The following is a 27,384-nucleotide window of genomic DNA, read 5'->3' as shown; positions in this document are numbered from 1 at the left end:
ACTGAACCAGGACTGAACCAGGACTGAACCAGGTCTGAACCAGGACTAACCCGTGGTTGAGCAGCTGTGTCCAGGACTACATCCATTTTCACATCGAGTTCAAGACTTGTTCACAATAAATGAACAAATTCTCTTAGAATCTTGGTAAATCCTTGAGATTATGTTGCAATAATTAATGAAACTGTCTAGAGAATAACGAACAACGAACAATCACCTCGAGAGTAAAACTGAAGATCAAATTGTGTTCAGTTTTGGAGGTGATTTCCTCTTGCAGTAGAAATGTCCTGGTTTGGTTTATATTGTATATTTGTCATTACCTTTAACAGTTCAGATCTGTGTTTTTCTATAAAGTTGGTGTTTTGTTCCAGCGTGGAGCCACAGTGTTGTTGTACCATCCCTGCTCTTCTCTCCACGAGCGTCGGCTTCTGTCTGCTCTGGCTCGGTCCTGTATCGATGATTATATCCTCACACCGCACAAGAACCTGGACAAAAACAGAGTGAGATGAATAAATACACAAACATGTCTGTGCCTGAGGTCTAAAGGAAAAGTCTAAATCTGTTACTGGACAAATCGTTGTAAGAGTGAAGACGTTTGTGTGTCTGTTTGTCTGCTCGTCCAAGCCGCAGACAAACAGACACACAAACGTCTTACATCACATTCAACTTCGTCTTTTGCTAAAACACACAAAAGAAAACACAATTCGTCACTTCTGATCCTTTTCCAGCCCTTTGCGTTGGCGTCCTGGGGTCGGACGTTGGAGGTGTCCACTCTGGTGTCTTCACAAATATGTGACTGGCTCAATGGCACGAGCTCAAACAAACCTGAGGCTGCAGAGCGGAGACGTGAGAAACACTACAACCTTCTGTTGACCAGATCAGAGGATCAGGACCAGCTCCGAGGGAAGAAGGTTAGACAAATCATAACGACAAAGTGTTTCTCTTTGTGTTTACTTGAGGAGATGAGATGACACAAGAAAACCAGGATAAAATCTCACAGTCACTTCAGTTTTCTGTTTTAAGGTTAAACATAGAAATCTAAAATGATCTAACATCAGCACAACAGAAACAATAGAAACAGATGGAAATGATCACATTATTTTATTTTTTATGTATTTAACCTTTACATAACAGAGATCTCTTTTTCAGTGGAGTCCTTCAACAAAACAACCCACAGACCAAACATTTCATATGAAGCAGCCTGACAAATCCAGAACGATCTCTGTGTTTTTATACATTTGATTTTGAAATATTACGTCTCAAGTCGTCCAGTCGATACAGATATAGTTTTTTCAGTGACGCATGTGAAACGAAGGAGCTCATTGGTCAAAAAATATAAAATCAAAACTCACCTCAGATTAACAGAGTTTAGTGCATGTATGTCAAACTCAGGCCCAGGGGCCAAATCTGGCCCGCAGTGTAATTATATTACACCACTATGTTGCACCACTAATACTACAAATCCCAGAATGCTTTGCTAGTACACAGTGGTGGAGACTGACGAGCGCTCCTCTTTTTCTCATTAGAGTCTCATTAGAGACCAATTTACTTCTCAAAACTACTACAGAGAGACATCATTTATTTTATTTATTTATATAAGAAATTATTCTACTGATGTGTGTTTCATTTCAAATTTAATTTCTCATTTGGTCATAATTTCAAACTTGACTGGTTCCAGATTTTGTTTAAGCAAAACTAAAGTTTGTTTCCAGATGAAAAGGTTAAACGTCACATCAGGTGCAGACGATTTTTAGTAAATATTGAGTTTGTGAATTTGTCTGTTTTTAATTTTTGGCCCAGTGTGAGTTTGACGCCCCTGATTTAGTCACACAGGGATTCAGCCATGTGTGTGTGTCCACGTGTGTGTGTCCACCTGTGTGTGTGTGTCCACCTGTGTGTCCACGTGTGTGTGTCCACCTGTGTGTGTGTGTCCACGTGTGTGTGTGTGTCCACGTGTGTGTGTCCACGTGTGTGTGTCCACCTGTGTGTGTCCACGTGTGTGTGTCCACGTGTGTGTCCACGTGTGTGTCCACGTGTGTGTGCACGTGTGTGTGTCCACGTGTGTGTGTCCACATGTGTGTCGAGTCTGGATTCCGGGCAAATAAAATACACAATGTAAAATGTTTGAGTCACAGTTAGACACTGAGTGAATTTCCAGGTGTGTAAAGAATCAGCAGGAGCAGACACTGGAAAAATAACAAATTACTATATTTTTACTGTATTTTTGTTCAGGGGTCTCTGATGCAGTGCTGTGAACAAACCATCTCATCCCAACTGGAAGAAATGAACAAGACACAACTACATTTAAACATGAAAACTGAACTTATCGATCTGAGCAGAGACAGAGTGAAAAGAGCAGCTGTGCGGACGACCACGGATTTTCCAAAAGTTACAAACGACCAGACGAGCGGCGTTATCCACCAGCTTCAAAGCGTCGCATCACCAAATGGGGATGAAAGCGGCACAAAGGACGCTCTGTCCCCGTCCACAAGCCTCAAAGAAAATCACATCCACAAAAAGTTTAGGTCAAATACATCAAGGATCAGTAATGTTTCTGTGATACAAACACAAGCACAAATACACTCTGTGGATTCAAACGACAAGACTGACTTTAATCACAAAAACAAAGGTACGGATAAAGCTGCTGCAAAGTCAAAACTCAACGAAGTAATAGATTTAAAAGAAAGAGAAATAGAAAAGATGAACAATGATGTAAAATCTCCACAAAGTGAATCAAAAGGCGTTGATTCTGCGTCACAAACTCAGGCAGACGCGCCCAAAAGTGAAGACTGTCAGTGTAAAACAAACCCAGAGTGTGAGTGTGACCCGGGACACAGAGGTCAGAGCGCAGGGCTGAACTTTCAGAGGACGCCCCGCACAGAGGAGGGCGTGTGGGCCGCGGGGGCGCTGGGCTTCCTCCTGGTCCTCCTGACCCTGTCCATCCTCCACACACGACTCTACAGACAGTGCAGAAGAGGGACGAGTCTGTACTGGCACGACCCTCAGCAGGACTACGACAGCGTGGCAGGTAAAAGACCGACCATGTCATAAGAATAATGCAATTTAACTGAGCAGGTGACACGGCAGGTCCAAAAGTTTATGGAACAAACCTGTATTTTAAAAGACGTCTAAACAAATGCATCTAAAATTGAATATTTCTAAGTGAAGTTTTAGTCCGACTGTAATAACCCACGAGTACTGAGCAGTTGACTCACTACTTCAACTGAAAAAAACACTTCTACTACTTCAAAAAACCTTGGAACTGAAAATAAATCAGCGTTTATAGTGATTGGAAGCAGCAGTATCAGAAAAAAGAGGATATTTTAGCAGATGTTTGTGTAATTCCTCAGTCATCCAGGTCTGATCCACTGTAAAAGCTAAAAAGCAGCAAAACGTCTTCACTCTCACAACTTTATCACAGATTTAACTTTTATTAGGATCTCTGCAGGTTTCCTCTGACTTTGTGTGATGAGTGACACCTGCTGTTCAATATGGGGTATTACATTTAAACACCTCCAGGATGAAGTGTAGACGTCAAGTCCTATCAAATCCCCTTTAGTTTTGTTATATCCCAACATAAATGTGTGTCTGTGTTACAGATGTGATCCACCACAGGCTGCGACTCTCCAAAAGGAGGCGCAAAAGAGGCAGAAAAAAGGAGTGTGTTTTACTGCCGAGCTCGTCCAGTTCAGAGGAATATCCATAAAACTGCAGTTTGGAACAACAGGACATTTTTTATTGTTTTTCCACTTTCACTCCTCAGTGTTTTACATATTTTACCTCTCACTGTTAAGATTATTCCTGTGTTCTGTACTGGGACAGTGTTTTTATAGATGGTACAATAAGAAGCTGCATAATGAAGTTTTTAAATGTTTTATGATGTAGTTGTGTGAAAAATACAGTTTGTTGCTGTTATAAGCGACAAACTGTAGAAGTCAGTGCCAGTTAAAGGTACAGAAGTAGAAGTTTTTAGATTTTTGTGTAAAAATAAGAACATTGAAGTAAGCGATCGGGGTTTGGGGAATGTTTCTGTTATAAATAAGAACACTGTGTAAGTCAAGTATTTTTTTATCCAAGAACATAATTTAACTTTACCCAGTGCTCTGATCATTTGAGACGTGTTGTGTGTTTCACTTAGACGTCGGCCGATACATTGGGCTGATATTTGCTCTTTTTAGTGGATTTCGACTTAAAATTTTCAGCACAGGGCGATATTTGGTTGAGCTTAAAGAACATGCAGAATATTTGAACACTTTAGTGCAAAGACACAACTGAAAACATGACTCCAGCTCCTGTAGATTTGTGCTAAAGTTCTGTGGGTGAGTTTGAGGTCAATTTAAATCACATAATTTGGAAAAAAACCAACCAAAATCTGCCCAAAAATATCAGCTGTTGCTTTTTAAACCATCAGCCATGATAAAAAACAAACACTTCAATCGATCTCTAATCTCACTGCATAAAAATGTAAATGTATTGAAGGACAAACGAGCTGACCTCATCTAACTGTGGGAATTATGTCGATGCCTGTGATTGGCTGTAGGAGCCGTGTGCATCTGTATCATCCAATAAAAACCTGAAGAATGAGTCTGCATGAGTTTAATTTGAGACACAGTGAGAACAAACTCCACAGAAACAGCACAAATCAAACTCCAGACTGAACTCTGTATGTGGCATGTAAAAGTGTCTACTGTCCCTAGTCCTTGTCAATTTTAGTGCAAATTTGCAGCTTTGTGGTCAAAAATGTGTAAAAATGAATTTCTCCCGGGTCCAGTGGCCGCTCCCTGATCCTGGTGTTTCTGATACAAACACCTGCAGGGGCGGAGTTTAAAGTGTGGACACCTGTCAGTCTGATCACGCTGCTCCTTACACGTCGCCTTCTCTTTTCTTTAGTTTTCCAGGTACTGCCCACTTCTTCTATTTGAAACGTTTCGTGCGACGTTTCGGTGTTTACTCCCACTTGACCTGAACGTCCTGCGAAGAACGACAAACTCAAAAGGACAATTAATTATTGTTTTATTATTTTATTACAAATGTACAGCTTATGAGTTTACATTACGATTTGACCTTGTAAGTCAGTCATTGTTTTCTCTACTTTTATACATTATCTTCTGTTAAAAGATCTCTCCCAAAGTGTTGAAACATGCCAGTAAAACAGGCCACAATGCACCGCCAGTGGCTCCGCTTCGACCGGCTCTAAACGTCTTTTATTTGTGGAAAGTTGGTCCATTTGTTGTTTATTGAGTGTCCCAAAAACTGTTAAACTCTGGAAAGTATGTGCTGAAATTGTGATAAAACATTTTGAACATTCACACTCGAGGCACCATTAAGTGTCCATGAATTTCTGGGATGTGCGTTTTGAGACGATTTGAGATGAGAGCAGAGCCTAAAAGAACTTCAGGGTTTTTTTCTAAAGACAGCCAGTGTACTTAAAAATAAAATAATACAAGGACAACACAATCTGCACTTTGAAAATACAATAGAATAAAAATAAACTGCAGTTAAAATGAGAAAACGTGTCCAGTTCCAAGCAAATTATGCGTTAGAAATGTATAGAGATCATTTTAATAACATTTATGACCCATTTTGACATGATTTAAACCAAATATTAAAGCAAAAACTAAAAATAATCGCCCAGGAAAATGAACTTTTGAGTGTTGTCACAGTTTTATCCACATTTGTACATAGTAATTTTGATAAACCAGGACTTTCTTAGATGCAAAAGTTTAGTTTTAAGTACGTTGGGTGTCACAACTTAAACCTGAAGTTTATTTGGCTCAATAGAAATAAATATCTCCCAGTATAATCCTTATAGCTTAACGACTTAACATGAAAATATATGCATTTAATATTCAACACGACCAGTCAAAAAGGCGTTCTCCGACTTGGCCCACACTCATTCATCTGAAGTGTTTCATATTTTAAGTGGTCAAATTTAGTTTAAAAAATCATAATAATGTGCAAGACATTCAGATTCATTCAAAACAATCTGACCATGAGTCTCCCGTACAGTGGCACATCAGCAAAAAGCAGAGAAAAAGAGAGAAATAAGAGAAATATCCCACTGGGTAAAAGGTTAAGCTCATTTTCAAGTGTCGTTATTTAAATTATAATGCAGTTACAGCCAAAAATACAAGCAATGAAAAATAAAATGTACTCCTTGGAAGGAAAGTCATTTGAAAAAGGCAAATTTCAAACAACGACGACTGAATTTGACCCAAAGACACATCTTAACAATGAAAATATAGTAAGTTTGTGATTTACAATAAAAAGTACAATCTGAATTTATCAAGTTATCTCTGCACAAAACAAAAACATTTTAATTTGAAAAAGAAATTGTTCCCAATGCTCAAACAGAGAGGCCACATGAGCAGGCGATGGCGTGATTAAACTCTATTAAACTCTATTAAACTCTATTAAACTCTATTAAACTCTATTAGACCAAGGCTGAAATAATGAAATAATGCATTGTTTTAGATACAAGTCATGTAAACATCCTGGTATTTTAGTGTCTGTTTCAACGCGAGTAACACGGACCACACGGACCACACGGACCGTCCTGCACTCTGATTATATTATTTTATTGTTGCACCCAAAATTATTCACCAATAATTATGAAGAGGTTGTGTCTGACTGAAAAACACACATTGATTTTTCTATATTATTTACCTCTAGTCAAACTGAGGCTCCTTTGGGTTTGTCCTGATTAGGGATAGAACAATAAACAATAATATCATTTATCGTGATAAAAAGGGTCGACAATAATCATTTGTGGGACATTTTATATAATCGTGATAATCACCAATCAAGATAATCACCAGAATGAGCAGAAAAAAACAAGTTCACAGAGAAACAAACGGGTCTGTCGTCACAAATCTGACTCTCTCCTGTTCATTTGTATCAGAGGGCCAGTACACGCTGTAGTCGCACTTTAGACCCAGTTTACATCTTGTTTTGACCTGCTGGGTGAACTCAAAGAGCCAAATCTTATGTGGCACTTAGTGGGATAAGTTTACCTTGAACACAGTGTACAGTAATTTACCTGGAGTCCAGAAAACACAGATCAATACTGAAGCTCCCCGTTTTCAGATGGGTGTGATTGACAGGTGGATCAGCCAATCAGGGACACAAACGTCACTGAAAAAAACACATCTGTTTGTATGATCGTGTTTGAGCAGGACTGAGACGCAGCGAAGGACGTGGAGCAATATCAATCTGTATAAAAAATACAGATTTTTGTAGACTTGAGGTTTAAAAGTTCACTTTTTTCTGTGATTGGTTAAACTCACCCATCACTCATTGAGCGCATGACCGAGGCTGACCAATCAGAGAAGTGGGCGGGGACAGGATGCCCACTGCTGCGCCAACTAAGAGCCTTATACTGGAAACAGACTGGACATCCTCATTCAAAAGATTAAAGGCAGTTTAATTCTCTAATTCTCCAAGTACAAACTGTTTTAGACGAGAACAAGCAAAATAAAAACACCCAATTTCCCCAATATACCTGAATAATTCTGGGTACAACAATAATCAATAACCCACCGTAACGCTCTTTACATCTACTTGGCACAGTTAAAAGTATTTGAGATGATTCCACTCGCTTTTTAGCTAAATAATATAAAAAGATTGTAAAATGATCAGGTAAACAGGGCTTTTTAGTCTGACCCAAAACTTGCCTCTTTCATATTTGGCAACTTTAACTCTTCATTATAATTCAGCCATAACAACAGGACCTTTTCACAGGTGAAGTCTGTAAATGAGATATCCTCGTGTGGATCTCCTTCTGCCACTAAATGAGACAATGAAATAAACAGTTAAATCAAATAGACAATAAAATATCAATACAAAAACATAGGATAAATGATAACAATAATTATTCCAGTGTAAGTGTTTTGTAAGTCAGTAATGCTCGTCTTTAGAACTGCAGACGTCACCAAATCTGCATCGTGTAAAAAAGTAACAAAAAATAATAATAAAGAGAAATGAAAACATGCCGGATCATGCTGTGTTTCACCAGTAGAGGGCGCATTGGAGAGTGGTAATTGTAGTGTTAAGCTGCAAAGGTTTACGGACTTTTTGGGACGGTTTTGTGGCGTGAAAGAGGGTGGCCCGGTGGAAGGAGTGCAGAGAGAGAGGAGCTGGTCTCTTGACATCCACTGACAACCATTTTTAGTGTAGAAAATGTCTTCCAAAAGCCAGGAAGACGAAATAATAAATAGTGTTTCCAGTTCTCTGTGCATCGTTGTTGTATTTCACTTTGGTGCGTCACAGTTTCACGGTTTTTCCAGTTGTCAAAATGGTCGTCCCAAAAAAAAACTGCCTCCTTTCTGTCGACATTCTCCTCCTCTTTTGTAAAATAGCTCTGTAGTGGTTTTACGCTTTGCCTTTTGGACTTTCATGCATCCTCTTACACCTGGACTCCTCTCCCTCGCACCAAAGCGTCCAAAAATCCCTCTTTCCATCCACGTGAGAAGCCCTTCGATCCTTTAGTTCCGTTCTTCTTTCTGGACGTGTTTTATTGTTTTTTCTCTCGCGTGGTGATGGTGACGAGTTGTTTGGCTGCCTTGGCGATGTCATACGCACACTGTATGACCTGCTGCGTGAGGAGCTGGTAGTCCACGGCCGGGGCCCCGGGGTCTGCGGGGGCCGCTTTACGACACTCCACCTGTAACCGCGACGCGCTGGAGGCGAGCAGCCGCAGGGAGCAGTGCACCGCGTCCAGAGCGGGGCGCTGCAGGACACACACAGGTTAGATCAAGGACAAGACAGATTAAGACAGTACAGGTGTTTACTCAGTCGGTTTAAGAGAAGGTTTAGTTTGAAATGTACCAGAGTGAACTGTTCAATCTGCATTTTTACAGATAAATACTCTTTGTGTTCTGTTTACTAAGAGTTTGCTGTAAACATACGGTCTGATCTGATCATACAGGGAAAACTCTAACATCTTTTTCCATTCCGAGGGGCTGCATGTTTTAGTTGAGTCACTGATGCACAGAGCGTGTCTTTAATCAACTCTATTCAACTCTAGGGCTGATTAAAGACACGTGTATCTAAGCTTATGTCATATCATGATATATATGTTTTACAAAGACAAAATCACTGTGAAACATGCTGCAGTGGTCACAGAATAATATTAATAAGAGTATTAATTTAGTTGCAATTATTAATTCATGTATCCTTTACTAAGATTTAAAAAGAAAAACATAAATCTTACTTTGGGGAAAAGGGAGGCCATCTCTGTGACTGCGGAGTGGATCTTTTCTGAACATGGAACAAAGCTACAAGCAAAGACGTCACAACATCAAGAATAAATTATCACAAAACTCATCAAGTGTATTTGCTGCTTGTGCCTGTTACTCTTTCTCTAAACTCTTGTCATTTGGAGAGCTCATGTTTCTCACCTGTCGTGTTTAAACTCCTGCGCGGCCCTCAGCAGCTCCTGGATGTTTTTGGTCACCTGTTCAGTTTTCAGAATGACGTCTTCTGTGCAGGGCAGCGTCGGGTCTGGCTCTCCCAGCTCTCCTCCTCCGTCCTCAGACTCCCCGCGGCCCTCCTCTTCACTGCTGCGGCCCATACTGAAAACAGGACAGGACAAATCAATTCAACATGTTCTGGAATGTTCTACAGCGGAATTTTGTGCGCCCGACCTTATGGAGACGTCGTAGGTTTGCGTGTTGTCATAGTCGCTGTCGGTGCCGCTGCCGTGCTTCTCTGATTTAGGCACCTGTGAAAGACAAAAACAGATGATAAATGTTGTGTAATGATTCATTTACACCACTGGAGTTGACATAATGATGTTCACCATGTATCGGCTCATCTCTGTGGTGCTGGACAGATGATGACCTCCGTAAGACACTGGTCCTCCTGTGCTGCCCTTCCTCATCTGTGGACAGAGGAACAGAGGACGAGACAGAGGGACAGTGAATGGACCAAGAGAAAGGTTAGCATGAAGGGAAAGAGGAAAGAGAAGGAACATATTTAAAACATTAGAAACCACGTTGAGGGAGCAGTTTGCTTCTCATTCACTGCATCACGTCTCCATGCCTCTGCCCAGCCTCTACCGAGCCTTTAAACAGCATTCGACACCAGCGAAAGTCTCGCTTCACATCAACACTAGCGTTGATTCAGTGTTAGCCGATGAAGCAGAAGAGATGGACACGTACAAAGATGAAACGGAATGAGACAGATGTACGGCGGAGCTGCGGAGCAAACGACACGAGGACGATGAGAAGACGGAGACAGAGAGAGACAAGTCAAAGTCTGAGAAAGACACAAGGTGAAGTCGAGCTGATGTGTACAGAAGAATGTACAGCTGAGGTTTGTGTATTTACACCAGTGACACGAGCGAACAAACCCGTCTGTGTAATGTGTGTTTAAACATTCACTGTAAAAGGTCACAGGTCAAACGTAGAGCTAAGAGGAGAACAAGAGGTGATGCTCCAGCTGTGCATTGTCTGTTTGAGAACATCATTAAAAGTACATGTGATTTAAAGGGCCATATCACACTATTCTCTGATCTGAGGTCGTTTCCTCGTCACACACAGACCTGGAGTTGTGTTTTGTTTCATTCTCACACGTTTAACGCACAAACCTGCAGATTTAGACTGAGTTCTTCTCTCAAACTGAAAACAAAACACTTTATACACCTTCACTAGAATCATCTGGATCATTTCTGAGCTGGAATTGCCACTTATCTCGACTGAACTAAAGGTAAAAAGGAGCTGTTCACTTGAAAACTACCACTTGATGACATCACAAGGTGGAACGTCGCATTTTGAGCTTTGTAGATGTTACAGACTAATAATAAAGTGTGACTCAAAAATGTGTGAATGAAACAAAACACAACTCCAGGTCTGTGTTTGAGGATGTAACGATCATTTAACACGGCTAAAAGCTCAAAAGTGTCAGTTTTCATGATCCAGGAGCTTTAAATTGTGCCCATGTTAAAGCTTTACGTTGTCATAACAAACAGTAAATATTAAGTTGATCATTCTGTGACGGGAATGAAATACACAACTGGAGTTTTCAAAAGAAACAAGGCGTTCCAGAGGTTCTGAGGTGAGGAACATTCATGTGCAGAGCTGCTCAGATTTAAAGCAGGAGGTAAACAGGAGGCAACAGGACAGTGGGGTCTAACTTACACTGGGCGAGTGGAGGGGCTGCAGGCGCGCTGACAGGGGGTCCAGGGCTGGGGTGCCGTGGGCAGTGGGTCCCGGAGCGGCCCCGGGCTCATACATGGACACGGCCTGTCTGTCCCGTCTGTGGTGGGAGTGAGGGGCCCCGGAGGAGGGCAGCCCCTGTGCTTCTGTGCTAGGACCAAACACACTGAGAGCCGCCCCCGTCCCGGAGCGCCCCCCGCCGCCCACCCAGTGCCCCCCTCCTCCTCCGGGACCGCCGGGACCCTGCCCTCCCGCCCCCCCGGCCGGCTGTCCCCCCCGCAGTGAACTGTTCTCTGTCTGCATCCGCGTGATCTACAGAGAGGAGGGTGAGGATGGAGGGTGAGGGAGGGACATGGGGAGGTGTCATCTGAGGTCAAACAAGCATCAAAACTTCACATTTACACTCAACAACAAGTATGTGAACACGACTTTGCTTTTGACAACAGCTTTCATGATGTTAAACTCTTTATTTTCTCATATATTCTCAATGAATAAAGCCCATTTTATTTTGAAGTAAGCGCAGTCACACTTTAACGCCTTAATGCTGTGAAAACTGGAGTAAAAGCAAAGATTCTGAGGTGAAAATTTGTTGAGTGTAGCCAACACAGCAAACTGGGGAGGAGGACACTGAGTGGGTCCATGTCCAGGGAAAGGGAGGGCTACATACAGTATTGGTCATGAGATATATTAGTTTTAATGGTCAGGGGTTGGATGGATGGGCACAGTTCACCTGAGTTTGTCGATGTGTCTGTGGTTTGTGTGTAAACGTCTCTGTTCTTTAACTCTAACTCTAAATAAACTGAGGCCACAGTATAAAATAATGAATGGAAATAAAGTGAATATAGGGATTTATGAGGACTAACACCCAATGAGTAGAAACACATGAAAACATGAACAAATAAAAGCCTAACATCAACTGTGATACACGTTAACTAGGTCTAGTGAGTAGAAACACACTGTATGTATGACATGTTCCATCTCGGTCTCTGGAAGTCGCTCTTTGCCCGTGTCAGACTCACCTCTTTCTGCAGCCTGCGCAGCTCCTCACTCAGGTTGTTGTTGACCTTCATGAGCTGCTGCACTTTGGCTTCAGATGAGGCCAGGGCTTTTTTCACCTCCAGATACTCCTGCAACGTGATGGGCCCATCTGACAAGTCTGAGGAATCCATACTCTGAACAGACACAGGAGGGAGACGGGTCGAATCAGTGTGGAAAACAGAAGGGATGGGACAAGATCTCGCGAGACAAAACTGTAAACACGTGGCATTTGGATCGGACAAAAAAGGGATTTCGTTTCTTGAGAAGCTGTAGCTCAAAACACCAGAGCTACAAAGACAACAAAAGATATTTAAGAAAGCAAATCAAGTCATGGTGAAGCCAAAAGATCTTTAATTTTTTATCCATTATGCCAAACTCTCGTGTCTCGTCTCATGGAAATCGTGTCACTCCCTCTTCAGGTGCACGACAACGATGATGGACGCCATGCAGAGATGTGGCTGTCAATCCTGCAACCTTTCCCTAAAAGCAGCATCAAAAACACACTCAGACTTACACATTCATACACAGGTAGGTACTAGAACCTAATGTGGTTTAAGTGCATTGCTCAAGGACACAACTGTACACAATGTAGGTAGATCAAACCTACTGATCTACTGTCAGCTCATATTCCTCCTTACATGCAGAAACCTTTACAGTATAAATCTGACATGGATTCTACAAAACAGTCCAAAAGTTCTGGGGAGAAGTGTCATCCCTCTTTACACAGGACACTTCCCCTGGAGCGCAGAGCAGAGTACTGCCCCCTTGTGGCTTGAATTAAAAACTCTTCAAGATAAAGTCGCTGTAAAACTGTGGCTCAGCATTAATCTTGTTTTTGCACGTGTGGTTTAGATCGTGTAGCACAGAGGATCAGAGGAAATGTGCTGCTGACTGCTGCTGGATGTGAAAACAGAGCTGGACACACAGACACTGAACCTCAAAGTTTAAACAAACGTCCTGTGACCTGGAGCACGAGCCTGAGCCCGTCCAACAAACCAACGACATGACCAGCACCCGACGCCAAAAGACTCAAACCAGCACTGAAAGAAGAACTACTACACACCACTCAGAGGAGACTTAGAAACAAAATATAATACTGCAAGTATTAGATATGCAAAACTGTTTATAATTAATATAATCAAAAATAACCTCTGGTATAATTGCCCAAACAAGGGTATGAAGTGATAATTCTGCCCTTTTATGGTTAATTTTATGGTCCATTCACATTTGTGCTAAACTTGAATCACAATTCAGCACAGTCCTGATGCTTTGTTAAAGCATCTTCTGAACATTAAAACATTTTTTCTCAAAATTGCCATCCCTACATTCAACATTATTTACAGAAGATGCATCTATGGAATCAATCAAAAACAGTGGAGCTCTTCACTTTTCACATGCTCTGAATCACTTCTCCTCTAGTGTGTGACCAGCTTTATCAAATCAGTCTTTCTGAATGATGACATAAAAACAGCACATTAGCTTTACTTTTTGGGAGTAGAGGTACAATAGAATCACATTTTTTCTCAGTTACTTGCTCTTAGTCCTCATGATTGCACCAGTTTAATTATCCATTTACTGAATAGTGACCACTCTTGACTGTAGGACATCCTACAGGAGGACATCCTACAGGAGGACATCCTACAGGAGGACGTCCTACATGGGCAACATACTGTATTTTATGTGGGTCAGAACGTCACAAAACTTCTGGAATTGATGATTTATGTTCTCTCTGCACCAGTTTTCTCTCGTCTGCCTCCTCTTCCCTTCCACTGCTCCCTCCTCTCACTTTTTGAACAATGGCCTCCAAACACAGGCCCAGAATAACTGGTGATGTCACTGAGGAGCTATGTGCAACCCTTCTAATGGCCACTCCCTGCAAAGCATGCTGGGACAGGCTGTCTCAAGGAGAAAAGACCCAGAGATATAGAAGAGGAGAGGTACACTGTCTAGATCTCAGTTTTGTTAAAGGCTTAAATTCAAATGATGAATGTATAATACACATCAGTGTCAATACGGATTTCTTATGTTTTTTAAAGACAGTAATGACAAATTCACAGATATCACATAATTTCCTCTGCTCTGTCCCTTGTGCTCAGTGTATCAGGTCTGTCAGACGAGTCACAGAGTTAAAATAATTACACAAACAATTCAGTGTTACTCTAGATAAATACATTGACCGATTATTTCCACAAAAGTTACACAGCTGCCATTTCGAGGTCCTTACTTAGACTTAGAAGATATTGATTGGCATCTGCATGAAATTGGCTCTAGATCCCAAAAGCAAAACAAACCGTGTTTCCATATAGATTTTTTGAGCCGATATCAGACGACCCCTAAAAGAGGCGGCGTTACCTTGGCCCGGTTGCTGCGCTGCGTGTTGTTGTTGTTTTGTGCGGTCAGCTCGCTGTCGGAGTCTTCGTCTGAGGCTACACTGTCGTAGTCGTGCTGGTCATCGTCTATGCCCAGGTCCAGAGGGTCTGACAAAGAGACACTGTGATCAGCAAAATACGATGGAGACGTCTCATAGTGTTACCGCTGTTTAAAATGAAACTGATCTATGCAGCGTGCAGTTATTTGCCGTTATTAAAGTGTGAAATAATGTTAAATGCTGCCATGACCTGCAGTAGTTTTGTATGTTTTATGATACAGCATAGGTTTTGTTTTTACTCGATACGGAGGACGGAAAGACTGACTATAATCCAGAACTGAACAAGGCCTAAACAGACATATGCTAATAAAGTACAGCTTCAAATCTACATTGTCTTGGCACTTAAATCTGCTGTATTTCTGCAACACAAATGCCACAGGTAATTCCAAGTTTACAACATGCACTCGTCTGTATTCTGTTTAAGTCTTTTCCGTCACCTCTCCCCCTCCCTCTGTGCGGCTCACCGGTGGGGCTGCTGAGACCTTTTCCCTGCTGTCTCCTCTTTGCGTCACTCAGGATGTCGATGATGAGCGTCGCAAACTCTCGGGCATTGAACCGAGCCAGCTTCTGTCTGCCCTGTGAGAGAGAGGAAGACGTGAGAGCCAAGTTTAGACCCTCAATGCGCCGATATTACCTCGCAGAAGCAGCACAGCGTTTGAGTTTTGTCTTATGCAAAAGCCATTTAAGCCAACACCGAGAGCAGTGTGGTGCCTTTGAGGCGACTGCGGTCAGTGGAAAAACCCAGTGAGAGGAACAAAACACTCAAAACTTTGTGAATACAGCCTTGTAAATCGTACAATTACATAAGCACAAAGGCGTGAAGGAAAACGTAAACTTGAACTATAACTAAGCACGATTTCATTCACAAGAAACTCTATTGTCCATGCATCTTCACCAGAGTTGTTCTAAAGTCTGCCAGTGTACACATATTTTTACTACTAATACTAATACTACAGGAAATACTATGACATGATGTATGCTTTTTAAGAGTGGTGTGTCTTCTACTGTAAATACTCAGCACTCATCACTCATCTCACTCTTTACTCTCATTAAAATTATATAAAATGTCATCTTCTTTTTCTTTTTTAATGACACCTAATTCTACTCAAATGCTTTCTCTTTAACTCACTGCACCATTTCATTCACAAGAATCTACAGCAAAGCCTTAAAGGTCTTCTCTACTATAAATAGACGGCAGGAGTTGACCACAGCGGACTGTCCAATCAGGGAAGAGTAAACGGAGCCACATGTGCATTTTTCCTGTTAGCCCATGTCAAACAGTAACCGCTTACACTACGGAGCTCCACAGCTGGAAAGAACATATTCAAGACACCACTTTGTGCCCTTTGGATAAACACAGGACCCTGGCAGGCAAACGAAAATGGGTCACAACTTTCCTCCAGTAAAGTAATTCCTGCTTAAGGTTGTTGAAAGTATAAAAAAAATCAGATCCTAATCGATGTTTAAACGCATCAATACTGAGAAAAATCTAACTTTTCTTGAGAGTTTTATCTTAAGTTTCTTCAGAACTAGTAGAAAAACACCTTTAAAATGATTATTTGTGGATCAACTGATTGGTAATGAGTCTATTCTTTAAAATTTAAACTGAAATATCATGACAGCGCTCCTCCTCCTCCTCCTCCTCTGCTCATCATAACACCATCAATAGAGCCAGCAGACATGTACTTCTCGCTTTAATTGTGTAACCGCATTAATGACAAGTGAAAACCTGCAGTGTGTCTTTAAAGAGCTTACCTGGTTGCGTGTGGCGGAGTACTCGGGGTTGACTGGTAGAAATGGCACTGCGCTGCGTTCTGTGACCAAAGTGCTGTGGTTTTGGGTGGTGAGCCAAACTATAAAGAGGAAAAAAAGAAAAATAATGGAGAAATGTGGGAGGATAAATTAGACCAAAGTGTTCATTCGTAGCAAAATTACATAAGCAACTTTTAAAAATGTAAACTGTGAATGAAAACATCTTGGATAACTAGTGTGAGTAAAAAGTTAGTGTTTTTATTCCAAACTTTGTGCAGACAGACCTTACCTGTGGTGCTTCTGTCATGAATGAGAACTATTTAAATACTTGTAACCGAACAGGAGCAAAGGAAAAAGCCCCAAATAAAGAGAGAGAGATTGAAGGAGGAGGAGAGACGGGCATTTTAGTCACTTCCTCCCTCTCTCCTCCCTCCTCCCTCCATCCAGTCCTCTCTCTCTAAACCACTGCTGCCTTTTTTAGTATCTGGTGGAGTAAGAGATCTTTTATGGAAGTCCCTCTTAAGCTCGGAGAAGAAAAATCTTAAAGGTAATTGGAGGTTTACCTGCATCATTTTCTCTGCGGTCCACCTCGTCATACACGTCCATGGCCAGCTCCTCAAAAAGACGATTGTTGAGCTGCGAAAACAGAGGAACAAACCACTTTTATGATGTGTGTTGTGCTCAATATTGTATTAACACTGTGAGGAATAAGATACAGAACGTATTTTTTCAACTGTAATGTTTTTTCCTGTCAAATCTAATCTTTGAAATGGATTTTTAGGGAACATTTGGTACAAACACTTTTAGTTTTTCATGTGTTTGTTTACCATCAAGTTGACTTAACAAAAAAAACAAGACAAAAAGGACAATAACGTCACATTTTATTTTTTATTTCAATGCATCTCTCGTACTCTGCACTTTGAATTACTTAGTGTAAACTGTACAAATAAACTGAGAGCAGAGCGTTGAACTATTTGGAGGAGCATGAGTGATTTTCTTACCGCTTGCAGCTTCTTTTTGGCAGCCTTGGCCAGTTCTGAGAGGTCCAGGCTACAACACAAACATAAAATGTGTCAGAAGAGTCCCACTGGAGCACGGTGAAAGATTAAGACTGTCCTCTGGGGTTTAGGACAGAGTGGACACACTGGCTACAGGGAAAAATCAATACTTGCAATACTTTACTTTGGGGAACATTGGTTAGAAAGGGAATAAAGAATAATGTTTGGATTTACAAGGTACAGTTTGGTAATACAGTACTGCAATAAAGTATATATAAGAAAACCTCAGAGATACTTCAGTAAAATCCTACATTATTGTGTTAGTTTTGATTTAGAAAAACTTTATAGTAATAGTTTTGTCCCATTTCAAACCTGGACTCGTACAATTAGTTTAGACGTAGTCCCGTTATAGACATGATTTAGTCCCGTTATAGACGTGGTTTATAGATGTGGTTTATAGACGTGGTTTATAGATGTGGTTTAGTCCCGTCCCTAAATATATATCCTAAATATAAATGCTTCTAATTACAATATTAATTAGAAAAGGATAATTCAATAAACTTAAGAGTGCATTTTGTACAACACACACTTTAGACTTTAAAGAAGACACATTGTGCTCGTGTCTGCTTTGTAATAATCTTCATCTGTGGATGATTATCTTAAATTATTGATTTAAAGCGACTTGATCAAAGAAACAATCGCGCTGACTTCCACATTAGAAAACCCAATGGGACCAAACACTGCAGTAAAAGTCACTGCAACAGAGAGCAGTGCAGCTTTTGTACCTATTTGTACCAAAACAACTACACGACGCTCATGATTAAGAAAATAAAATGGGAGAACAGAGCAGTGAGCAATGACGTCTGGAGGAGTATAAAGATTACTAAAACATGCATGAATCACACTAAACACAGCTTTGAGAGGGTAAATGAGCAGGGAAACAACTACAGCATGGTTAAAACTGTATAATACGTCTGCTGTAATATTTCAACAACCCGTTTCAGCAAATTATACAATACGAGCTTGTTTTTGTACTGAAAATCAATATTTTCCACAGGAGCCATAATGCCTCAGGTTGCATAGAATTTTTATTGCAAAAAGGAAAAAAAAATCAATATAGTAATAATAAAAAATAGATGCTGTTAGATTTAAACACATGAGGGAAGAATGAAGGAAAGTGAAGATACCTCTGTGTGGGACACTTGGGACGAGCTCTGGTCCACAAGGCGCAGCAAAATGGAGAGAACAGAAACTCAGTGAGAAAAAATAGAAGAGGAACAGGGAAAGGGAAAGCCACAACAAATCCACCGTAATCGTTATTCTCAAGCAGTATCATTTCCCAGAGTTAAAAGAGATGCAGGTTGAGTCAGACGACAAGCCCAGATGTGCAAACGAGCTGTGAGATATTGTCACGTGGGTCATTTAGATGCAGGACACGATCTTTTTGAGATACTCGCGCTCACAGGCGGAGCTATGAACAGATCTAAAGTCTGTGTGTGATGTTTTTAAACTTTAACTTCTGCGCTATGTAACTTTTTTGTGGGAGTGTTTGTGTCCGTGGAGACGCTATAGCTTGGCCTGGAATGTTCCACAGTATGACAATAAACGCATCTATGTCAATGGAGAAGAACAGTTTGGCATCTTCAGACCACGTTACAGGGGATCGTGCAGGTATTTTCTGGGCAATAAAAACATCTGTATTTAAATGAAGGCAAGATAGATAAATGAAATGCCATATTACAGAACATTCCAAGCAATTCATTAACATTTCCAGTGCAGAAAAGTTACATAGTCAGGTTAAATTCAAACTTAAATGCTTGATATGTCGTGCTATTAAACGAGAACCATCAGACATATGTCATTCATTCATAGATTATTCAGTCTGAGCTTTGGAGGGGAAAATAATTTGGTGACACCCTATGGTCAAAGAACTACACTGCAATTAGGGACGCTCTTTTAACTTGTGTGGGTCAAGAAACAGCAGAAACAGCACGGAAAAGTGACACAAAAAGTCAATTCATGCACTCAAATCAACGCAGAGGATATTCATACTCAAAATATTACCTGTCCGCCATTTGGGGAATGATATAATGTCCGTTTTTGTGGTCTACAACAGAGAAATCCAGATATTCAGACAAGACAAAACAGAAGTGTAATGTGAAAGGAAAGGAAAGAAGCAGACTCACCTGGACGCCGGCCGCACAGGTAAAAGGCTAACCTGTCCGTCAGCTCATACTGGCATTCCACCAAACGCTCGGCCAAGTCCACATTACCCGCCTGCCTAAAGCGATAAACACAGTATTTTAATATTACAGTATTTTCAGTTGTGTCGATTGAAAGAAAGTCGATTTTTAAGTAGAGAAACAACACAATTTTGTCCAGATGATGACCTCTGAAACCGTTTGCACCATGTCATATGTTAATATTTAGAGCCAGTATTGATAAATTCATCATCTGTGAGTCATGTCTTGTTGTTGGATAAGTTTTTTAGTGGAAAACAATGAGCTCTCATATTATTTAGACTTCCTTTTGTCAATGACTGAAGCCATAATCGCAATCACAATTAAGACGGCACATCCGCAAAAACTAAGAACGACAAACTGAACAAACTGCGTGGCCATAAATAAATCATTTCTTTCTGCTCATCTGAACAAACTCATCATTTCACTCCTGATTTAAATGTTCATAAATGTGCTACAAGTTTCACACCACACTTCATATTTAACGTGTGATAAAGTGGCTAATTAACAGAGGTAATACAGTCAATGACCTTTGCTGTATATTTTCTCACATTTTTCCATTTCTTTACCATGTTCAGTAAATGTTTTTGTCCTTAATGTAAGAGGTTTGACATGTACTTAGCGTAGTCCATAGGTGTGCGTCCGTTGATGTCCGGCGCTCCCGGGTCGGCGCCGTACACCACGAGCAGCTCTGCTTGTAGGATTTGGCCCGCTTTAGCTGCGACGTGGAGGGGGGTGGTGCCTTTTTCCTGCAAGGTCAAAGGTAACACTTTACAATAGTTCAGGACGCAGTGGGCAGCAGGAGCACAGCTTAATCACAGACTGAAGTGACTTTGTAGATCTGCAACTAACAATTATTTCAGAAGTTAAGAAGTCAGCAATTGATTTTTCGATTAGTCAATGATTATTTCTATGTACATTGAGACTTTTTAAATAGATTGACGACTAAATAAAGACTGTAGGGAGTATTATTGATCAGAAATTGCTTATTCTTTCTTGACATTTTGATTTAAAACTGTTAGAGAACTTCCATTTCTGTGCTGCGCTGAGGGCCGTCACTGCCATCTCAGTCTTTGTGATCTTGGCACAAGCACAGGAAGCACAGCCAGACTGGACAGTGCTAGACTGGACAGTACTAGACCGGACTGTACAACACTATCATAATGTCTTTGTTATTTAAGTCCAGATAACAGTTACCATTAACAAAACACGACTACGATCATCTTTTATAACGGACTAGTCACATTTATTTACGTTTTCAGCACTGACCGGGTGAAAGAAGTTGGCCTGGGCACCGAGGGATAGTAGCCGGAGACACGTTTCCAAACTGCCCGTCCGCACACTGGAGTGAAGTTGCTAAAAAGAAACAAAAAAAGAGAAAGAGGCAGATGAGAAAGACGTGGGTGGGGAGATGAAAGTTGCACCCAGAGACACTGAATAGGCTGAATCCTCTTATTAGGCACCGTGGAGCTCCATGTTACACAGATAATTATTACATCCTGCTGCATCATTCAAAACACTTCCTGCTAAGAGGATTGTTCCGATGATGAAGGAGAGTGAGACAAATTCCTCCGACATCTTTAGAGCCAGTATTTAAATGCAACAGTATGTGGTATAGGTTTATAAGCGGTTTAATGTTTGCCACATATAAAGCTGACTGGTAATATAAGTGAGGATAAGAATTTTATAGGAAAGTACTAGTTTCAAATATTACCAGAACAGAATGTCAAGGGATAAGGAGAAAACTGCAGTGTAATTAAATGCTGTGGATGATATATTGATCTAAAGCAAAATGAATCTGTACATTTCACTGCGTTCATTCATCTACATGAGTAATTTTGTCATTTGTTAGTTTTATAAGTATCATGACAAAGTTTTATTATGCTGCTCTCAGACAGTGGGCACAGTGTCTTGTCACGTGTCATGAGTACATGACGACAGCATACTCTATATTAACACTAAATTCCAAAGCACTGTGACGTGCTGCTCACTTTACTGAGGTCTTTCGTGGTGACACCGTCGTCGTCGCGGCAGGGAAGCTTGTGCACAAACGCCAACATCTGGTATTTGGCTCGGATGAACTCGGACTTCGTGGGGCTGTGAAGAAGACAATGAACGTGATGAAGAGAAGTACATTATAAAAACAGTGTTTCTACAAAGGCCCTTAGAATAACTGCACTCTTAAGAGTCCATACGGCAATAAAAAGAAAATGAGTTCAATTGTGCATTGGAACAAACACATTATGCAAACACATAACACTCTTTCCATACAAAATAGCCAATAACTCGTGCTTCTATGAGGAGCAATAGCTTCAGTAGCTCAGTTTATACTCACTGGACTTTGTCCTGGGGGTTGGGTTTCCTGCGACCACTCTGGACCTGAGCAGGGTCCAGCAGACTGTGCTCCCAAATGGAGTTAGCTCCATTACAGGCCAATGTCTGGACCATCTGCAAAAGCAAAATTGTGATGGGTTTATTTCATCAGGTATTTACTGTACATAACAGCAGCTATGACAGTGCAACACAGCATGGGAGAACCAAACATGCAGCTTTTGTAAATGTATTTTAGGGGCTTGGGTAAAATTTTGAACTGCACACATCTTGACAGGTCACACTGAAGGTACTTCTTTTTGATTCATGAAATGCACTAGATGATTATATCACATAGTGAGTTAGAGTGGACTGCTTGTTGAGTTCACCAACCCAGCAATTGTCTCAACAATGCTGAGGCAATTACAGTATGCAAAACAAAGATGAAGAGGACCACAGTTGCTGAGAATAGCATCCAGATCGTAACAGCGATAGAAAATGCTGCAGGTAAAGCCAGAGGAGAAATATTCATTTGCATTTTCTTCGCTGAGTCGGTTTTGTGCTAATGTTTACCTTAAGCAGTGCACACACAATCTCACCTAATGCATTGTTTTAGAGACACAGTGCCAGTGCATTTCTCCTGACGGCGCTCACCTGCAGCAGCGTGGGGGGCCATCCGCTGTGCCTCAGGTGCTTCACGATGGAAATGTGCCGACCCAAACTACGATGCACCGAGCAGCACTCATCACAGATCAGAACGCCGCGGTTTATGCTGGTCCAGCCGGGGTCTAAAAGAGAGAGCACAAACTCATTATTTTAACAGAGGATCATTTTGAATTTTGATCACACAATACAATTCGGCGGTGCATATATGTAAATTCAGTTCAGCTTTCAGTATTGATTTCATGTACCTAAATACATGTTTTTACTCAGTGCCATTTACCACAGAAAATAGCTTGATTTCTTCCTCCAGTGTACAAACTCTGTCAGTAAAAGCATGTGGTTCTTTGGAGCAGAGGATTGGATTTAAATCTCTCAATTATAAAGATTAAAAAGACTGCCAACTGTGCCCTATTTTCTGTGTAATTTCATTTTTTTTTTAAGTAGAAGAGTACAGAAGTAGATTTAATTTCAACAAAGATCAGCCAAAGCGTTCAGTATGACCTCACACTCCAGCTAGTTTCCTAAATCTTTCCATGCACCTCTACAAAATTTCACTTCTTGTGTAATCTTTTTAACCCTGCACAAAACCACGTATCATTGTTTATATTACAGTACATCCCTGTGTGCTTTAGCAGCCCTCTGTTAGTATTTAGGCTTGTGATTTGTAATGGGCCAAATATTTATTTTAGCACTGCAATGATGTGTCTGCAGATTTTTAAAGCAAACATGGATTTGATTCAGGCTGTTTATATCTATTTGGCTGTAGTCGGCATAAATGAAAGGAAGGCCTGGTGGTTTTAGTGTAGCTGCTAATTATTTTTGTCTCTGAATGATATGGAGAGGAGATAATTACAATCCCAAGTCTTTTGTTTGCTGTGCCAATACACGGTGCAAGCAAAATCAGGACTGAGCAAATTCATTTTCTGAAGTTACATTTAATCTGATCGTCAGAAATCTCAACTGGCTCCAATGTTCCCCGTGTTATTCATAAATAGATGATTGGTTGTCAGGATTTCAGGAGTCCCAGGTCAAATAATAAAAATACTTGATGCGCTAAGGTTCAATTAAGCACTACATTATAACAACAGATTTTTTTACGTATAATTCTGAACATAAATATGTTAAATGATCAAAATGTCTTTGTTGTAATTATTGGACAGCTGCAAAGTATCGTTTACCAAAAGTTGAGAAGTTTACAGTGGCTCAACTTCTAATCTATTTTAGAGTTAGTAACTGAATAAACTGAGATGCTCGTGAGGTGAGTAGGGCTGCGTGATAAAACAATAGTGATTGATATTTTTGATAGAATTTTGATTTGATTTTGCCTCATTAAAAACACATTTTTACAACATAAATACAGATTTTTACACAGCTCCCCTCCACACAAAAAATATCCAAATTTCTTCCCTCATTGTCTGAACTCAGCTCCAAACCACATGCTTTTGTTGACAGAGGATTGTATTTAGACCTGTCCAATAAAAAGACTCAAGGTGAAGATCATTCAGGATTAGAAATGACTGAATCTCAGTTTTTATTACTTGCACAGTCCTTAAGTTACCATGTACTTCCACTGATGATTTGTGTTCTTTGTAGTGACCTTCAGTCGGACACAGTGAACAGGACAGAGCTACAGTTGGACTTCACACTGTTGACTAGAGACAAGGGCAGACACAAGTCACCAGTCCAGGTCATGTTTACGCCCGGAGGACCCTTATGAACCATCAATGACACAAATACATGCAATACATGCATTACACACAACTACACACGCACACACAACAATCAACTATATGGCTTTAGTTACTCAGAAGCTGGGATTAACGGCCCAGGCTCATGGTATTAATTAAGCTAAAATAACCCATCACAGCAACATTTTAGAGAATAGACAAACACCGAGATTATGAGAAAGAAAAGTACAAAATCAAGACCTTAAACTATGCAGGACACGGTCCAGTCTGGACCCATTTATGAGATTTTTGATACCAGTGTTGATATTGACTAGTACGGGGTCAACAATCATTTACAAAAGTCTTATTTTTGGAGGATCAGACAAATGTGAAAGGACAGTAAAATCATGCAGTGTTCCAGTTGTCCTTGGAGGTCGTATTTTCCTAGTTCCGAGTTGTAAATTTACACCAGAATACACATCCATCTTGGAATTCCTACCTGGAAACTTGGGTAATATGTCAGAACCCCGAGCTGGTTCAGAGTTAGAAAATGTAACATGGCTGCTCTCTGTGTATTGATAACGTTTGACATCTGACAGTATTGATCGTACTTGTGTTCTTTTGCCTGTAGACGCTCTGCTCTGTCGACCCACAGTCTGTGAACCTGCTCCTGCAGTGGTTCAGTCTCTGCAGTTATAATGATGTTCATCTGGTCTTCTGTTAATTTATTTTATTAGATTATTTTTCAAAACAAGGTTTAGTTTGCAGAAATATCACTTTATACCTTTGTTAGAAAGATTGTTCCATTTGATCAGTACTTTTTGCAGAATTTTGTGTTTATTATAAATTATATACTTGATATTCAAATATATATCTTGCAAACAACCTTCAGGTTATGAGTATATTTTAATGTCTGTGTACATAGATTATTTTGACAACCCTATTTTAAATAGTCAAACATGCTCCAGTGTAGTGTATTTCCTAACCATAGAGTAAATGCTAAGTCCAGAGGCTATGAAATCTACTTGGCTCAATTTAAACAGAAAATTAAGCTATATACTTAAAGAGACAACAGCCAAATGTTGGTCCAAATCTGCAGCAAGACAAAGCATTGACTCCATTACACCACAACAGTAAACATAATCTTTATGTACTAGCTATTTGTTTTACAGCTGCACTAAAGTATGTTGAATAGAAACTCTAGATAAAACTGCTGTGAATACAACCACCAAATGAATCAAACTCCAGCTCCAAACACTGAGTCTCATTGTATAGACGTAATGGAAAGTGCACAGCATTTAACAATATAAGACCAGAGGCTCTCTGCTCCTAATAGCAGTGCATGCGTGCCTAATAAAGACATGACAACGTGATATATTGTTGCCGTAAACTATGCAGATTGCCATGGTGTAAAATTAAAAGTTCCAGCCTCAAAAAGCATCAATTGTCCTTTGTAGCGGCGACTTCAAGTTCCCCCCTTGTGTTAAGCCCCAGACAGTGGGCAGTGGTACGGAGGACTGGGGGGTGGCCTGTCACCAGTGGCTAACTCAGCATTTTGCAGAAAGCAGCGCGTGTATGAGCCTGTCTACTGAGGTGGGGCTTAAGAGCAGAGATGAAAGAAAAAGAAAAAGCATTTAACCTGTAACCTAAGGCTTTGGTTTACATAAACAAGATGTGTAAGTCGTTATTATAGTGGTTGACAAATCACAGATTATTTAAGGATTAGTCGACTATTCAAAAGATTATAATGTGCATTTTTAATTATTGATTTAGGCAGATAAAAATATAATGACTGAAGGCTTCGGTAAATATTTAAAACTAAACTGTATTATTGATTAAATTCACTAATTGTTAATCCTTGGTGCCATTTAGCGCAGGTTTAGAGGCGTATAATGTGATTTTAATAGTCAACTAGTCACAATTATTCCAGTTAATCGTTGCAGCTGTAGTTTTTCGTAATAATTCAAGAGGTTAGAGAAGGAAAGAGGCAGGAGCACATCATACACTGCAAACTGTTACCACAAGCAGCTAAATCATGGTTTACACTGCAGACTTGGACCAAGGAGCTGAAGCTGTTGTGAAGAGCAGCTGTTACTAAATATGAGGCTGCTACTATCAAAGTTTGACAAATATCAGCTGCTGTCAAACACATATTCTCTTGAGGGCATCTGGGGAGAATCAAAGCTGCTTAACATGGGTTTTTCAAACTTATGCATGACCTATTTTTAATAAAATTGATATTGATGATTTTGGTAACTTCATTATCATTTTAATATGTTGTTAAAGCTGTTAGCTAAAGAAATGTGCTGCTGTTATCCTTAAATTACATCATGAAACTACACACAGAAGACAAAAGCAGCTTTATCACACTTCATTTGACACTTTATGTGACACTTTAGATGAAGCATAAGTTGTGTAGCCTAAGTTAGCAAGACAAGCTAACGCCGCGGCTAAGCTAACAGAGCAATGTGAGTCAGGAAACTGAAGACTAAACTGTAAAATAGAGACATGTGTGTCAACAACGGACATAAAGCACAAACTGAGATGGTCCAGGGTCAGATTAGATAAGCTGAAGGTCAAATATGGAACAACAATAACACAGAGTCCAGCCCGTTGTGTGAGCTAGCGGCTAAGCTAATGTGAGTCACACAAATCAAAACAAACGTCTGACACTGAGCTCTTTAACTACAGCTGTTTCTCAAACTACAGCACAGAAACATGGAGCTGTGTAAACTACAGCCTGCTCCACCCAGACACCCCCACACCAGCGCCTGCACGGCTCCTGTACGGCTCTTTTACGGCTCTTTTACGGCTCATTTCACGGCTCTTCTCTGTGCTTGTTTGAGGCCTACGCGCCGCGGGAGAAGCCTCGACTCTTTCCTGATCCTCAGCCCCGTGACAGAGACAGGAGGCCGGGCCCAGTGCCACCAGCCTCCTGCCCAAGTCCCAGTGCATCTGTTTAACCGCAAATGTCCTACCTGGCGCAAATGTCCTACCTGGCGCACTGCAGTCGGCGCAGATTTCAGTCCTTTGCAGCTTTCTTGACATGTCGAAAGCGCCTTAAAGGACTGTCTGCGGAGGCGGTGGTGCTGTGTGTCTTCGCCCTGTTCCCTGGTCAGATCCCCGGTGCTCCCC

At 40.7% G+C, this 27,384-nt stretch overlaps 2 protein-coding genes across 4 annotated transcripts in view; one reads left to right on the top strand and one right to left on the bottom strand.

Moving 5' to 3' along the window:
- The window catches only part of tp53i13 (tumor protein p53 inducible protein 13), a 7,932-nt gene extending 2,743 nt beyond the window's left edge, over window positions 1–5,189 (top strand). The window contains exons 6-9 of the mRNA XM_033977130.2: window positions 369–497; window positions 726–908; window positions 2,230–3,025; window positions 3,597–5,189. Coding sequence (XP_033833021.1) covers window positions 369–497; window positions 726–908; window positions 2,230–3,025; window positions 3,597–3,703 — 1,215 coding nt within the window. The 3' untranslated portion in view covers window positions 3,704–5,189. The remainder of the gene's footprint in view (window positions 1–368; window positions 498–725; window positions 909–2,229; window positions 3,026–3,596) is intronic.
- On the bottom strand, window positions 4,999–27,384 carry git1 (G protein-coupled receptor kinase interacting ArfGAP 1). Of its 3 annotated transcripts, XM_033976814.2 has the most exons (21): window positions 27,246–27,384; window positions 22,574–22,707; window positions 21,945–22,057; window positions 21,601–21,706; window positions 20,879–20,965; window positions 20,228–20,358; window positions 19,556–19,650; window positions 19,434–19,476; window positions 18,557–18,583; window positions 17,373–17,421; window positions 16,935–17,007; window positions 16,375–16,472; window positions 15,084–15,195; window positions 14,544–14,668; window positions 12,173–12,325; window positions 11,136–11,465; window positions 9,797–9,877; window positions 9,642–9,718; window positions 9,396–9,569; window positions 9,209–9,272; window positions 4,999–8,725 (listed from the first exon to the last, which is right to left on the bottom strand). In XM_033976814.2, the coding sequence occupies exons 1-21, from the start codon at window positions 27,295–27,297 to the stop codon at window positions 8,510–8,512; spliced, it is 2,340 nt and encodes a 779-aa protein (XP_033832705.1). In that variant the 5' UTR covers window positions 27,298–27,384; the 3' UTR covers window positions 4,999–8,509. The 3 variants fall into 3 exon arrangements, with proteins under 3 accessions (XP_033832705.1, XP_033832707.1, XP_033832706.1); XM_033976816.2 differs by lacking the exon at window positions 11,136–11,465; XM_033976815.2 differs by lacking the exon at window positions 18,557–18,583.

Source organism: Periophthalmus magnuspinnatus, chromosome 13 (assembly GCF_009829125.3).
Source record: "Periophthalmus magnuspinnatus isolate fPerMag1 chromosome 13, fPerMag1.2.pri, whole genome shotgun sequence".
In the NCBI taxonomy this organism is placed as follows: Eukaryota; Metazoa; Chordata; class Actinopteri; order Gobiiformes; family Gobiidae; genus Periophthalmus; species Periophthalmus magnuspinnatus.
This window is presented reverse-complemented; position numbering and strand designations above follow the sequence as displayed.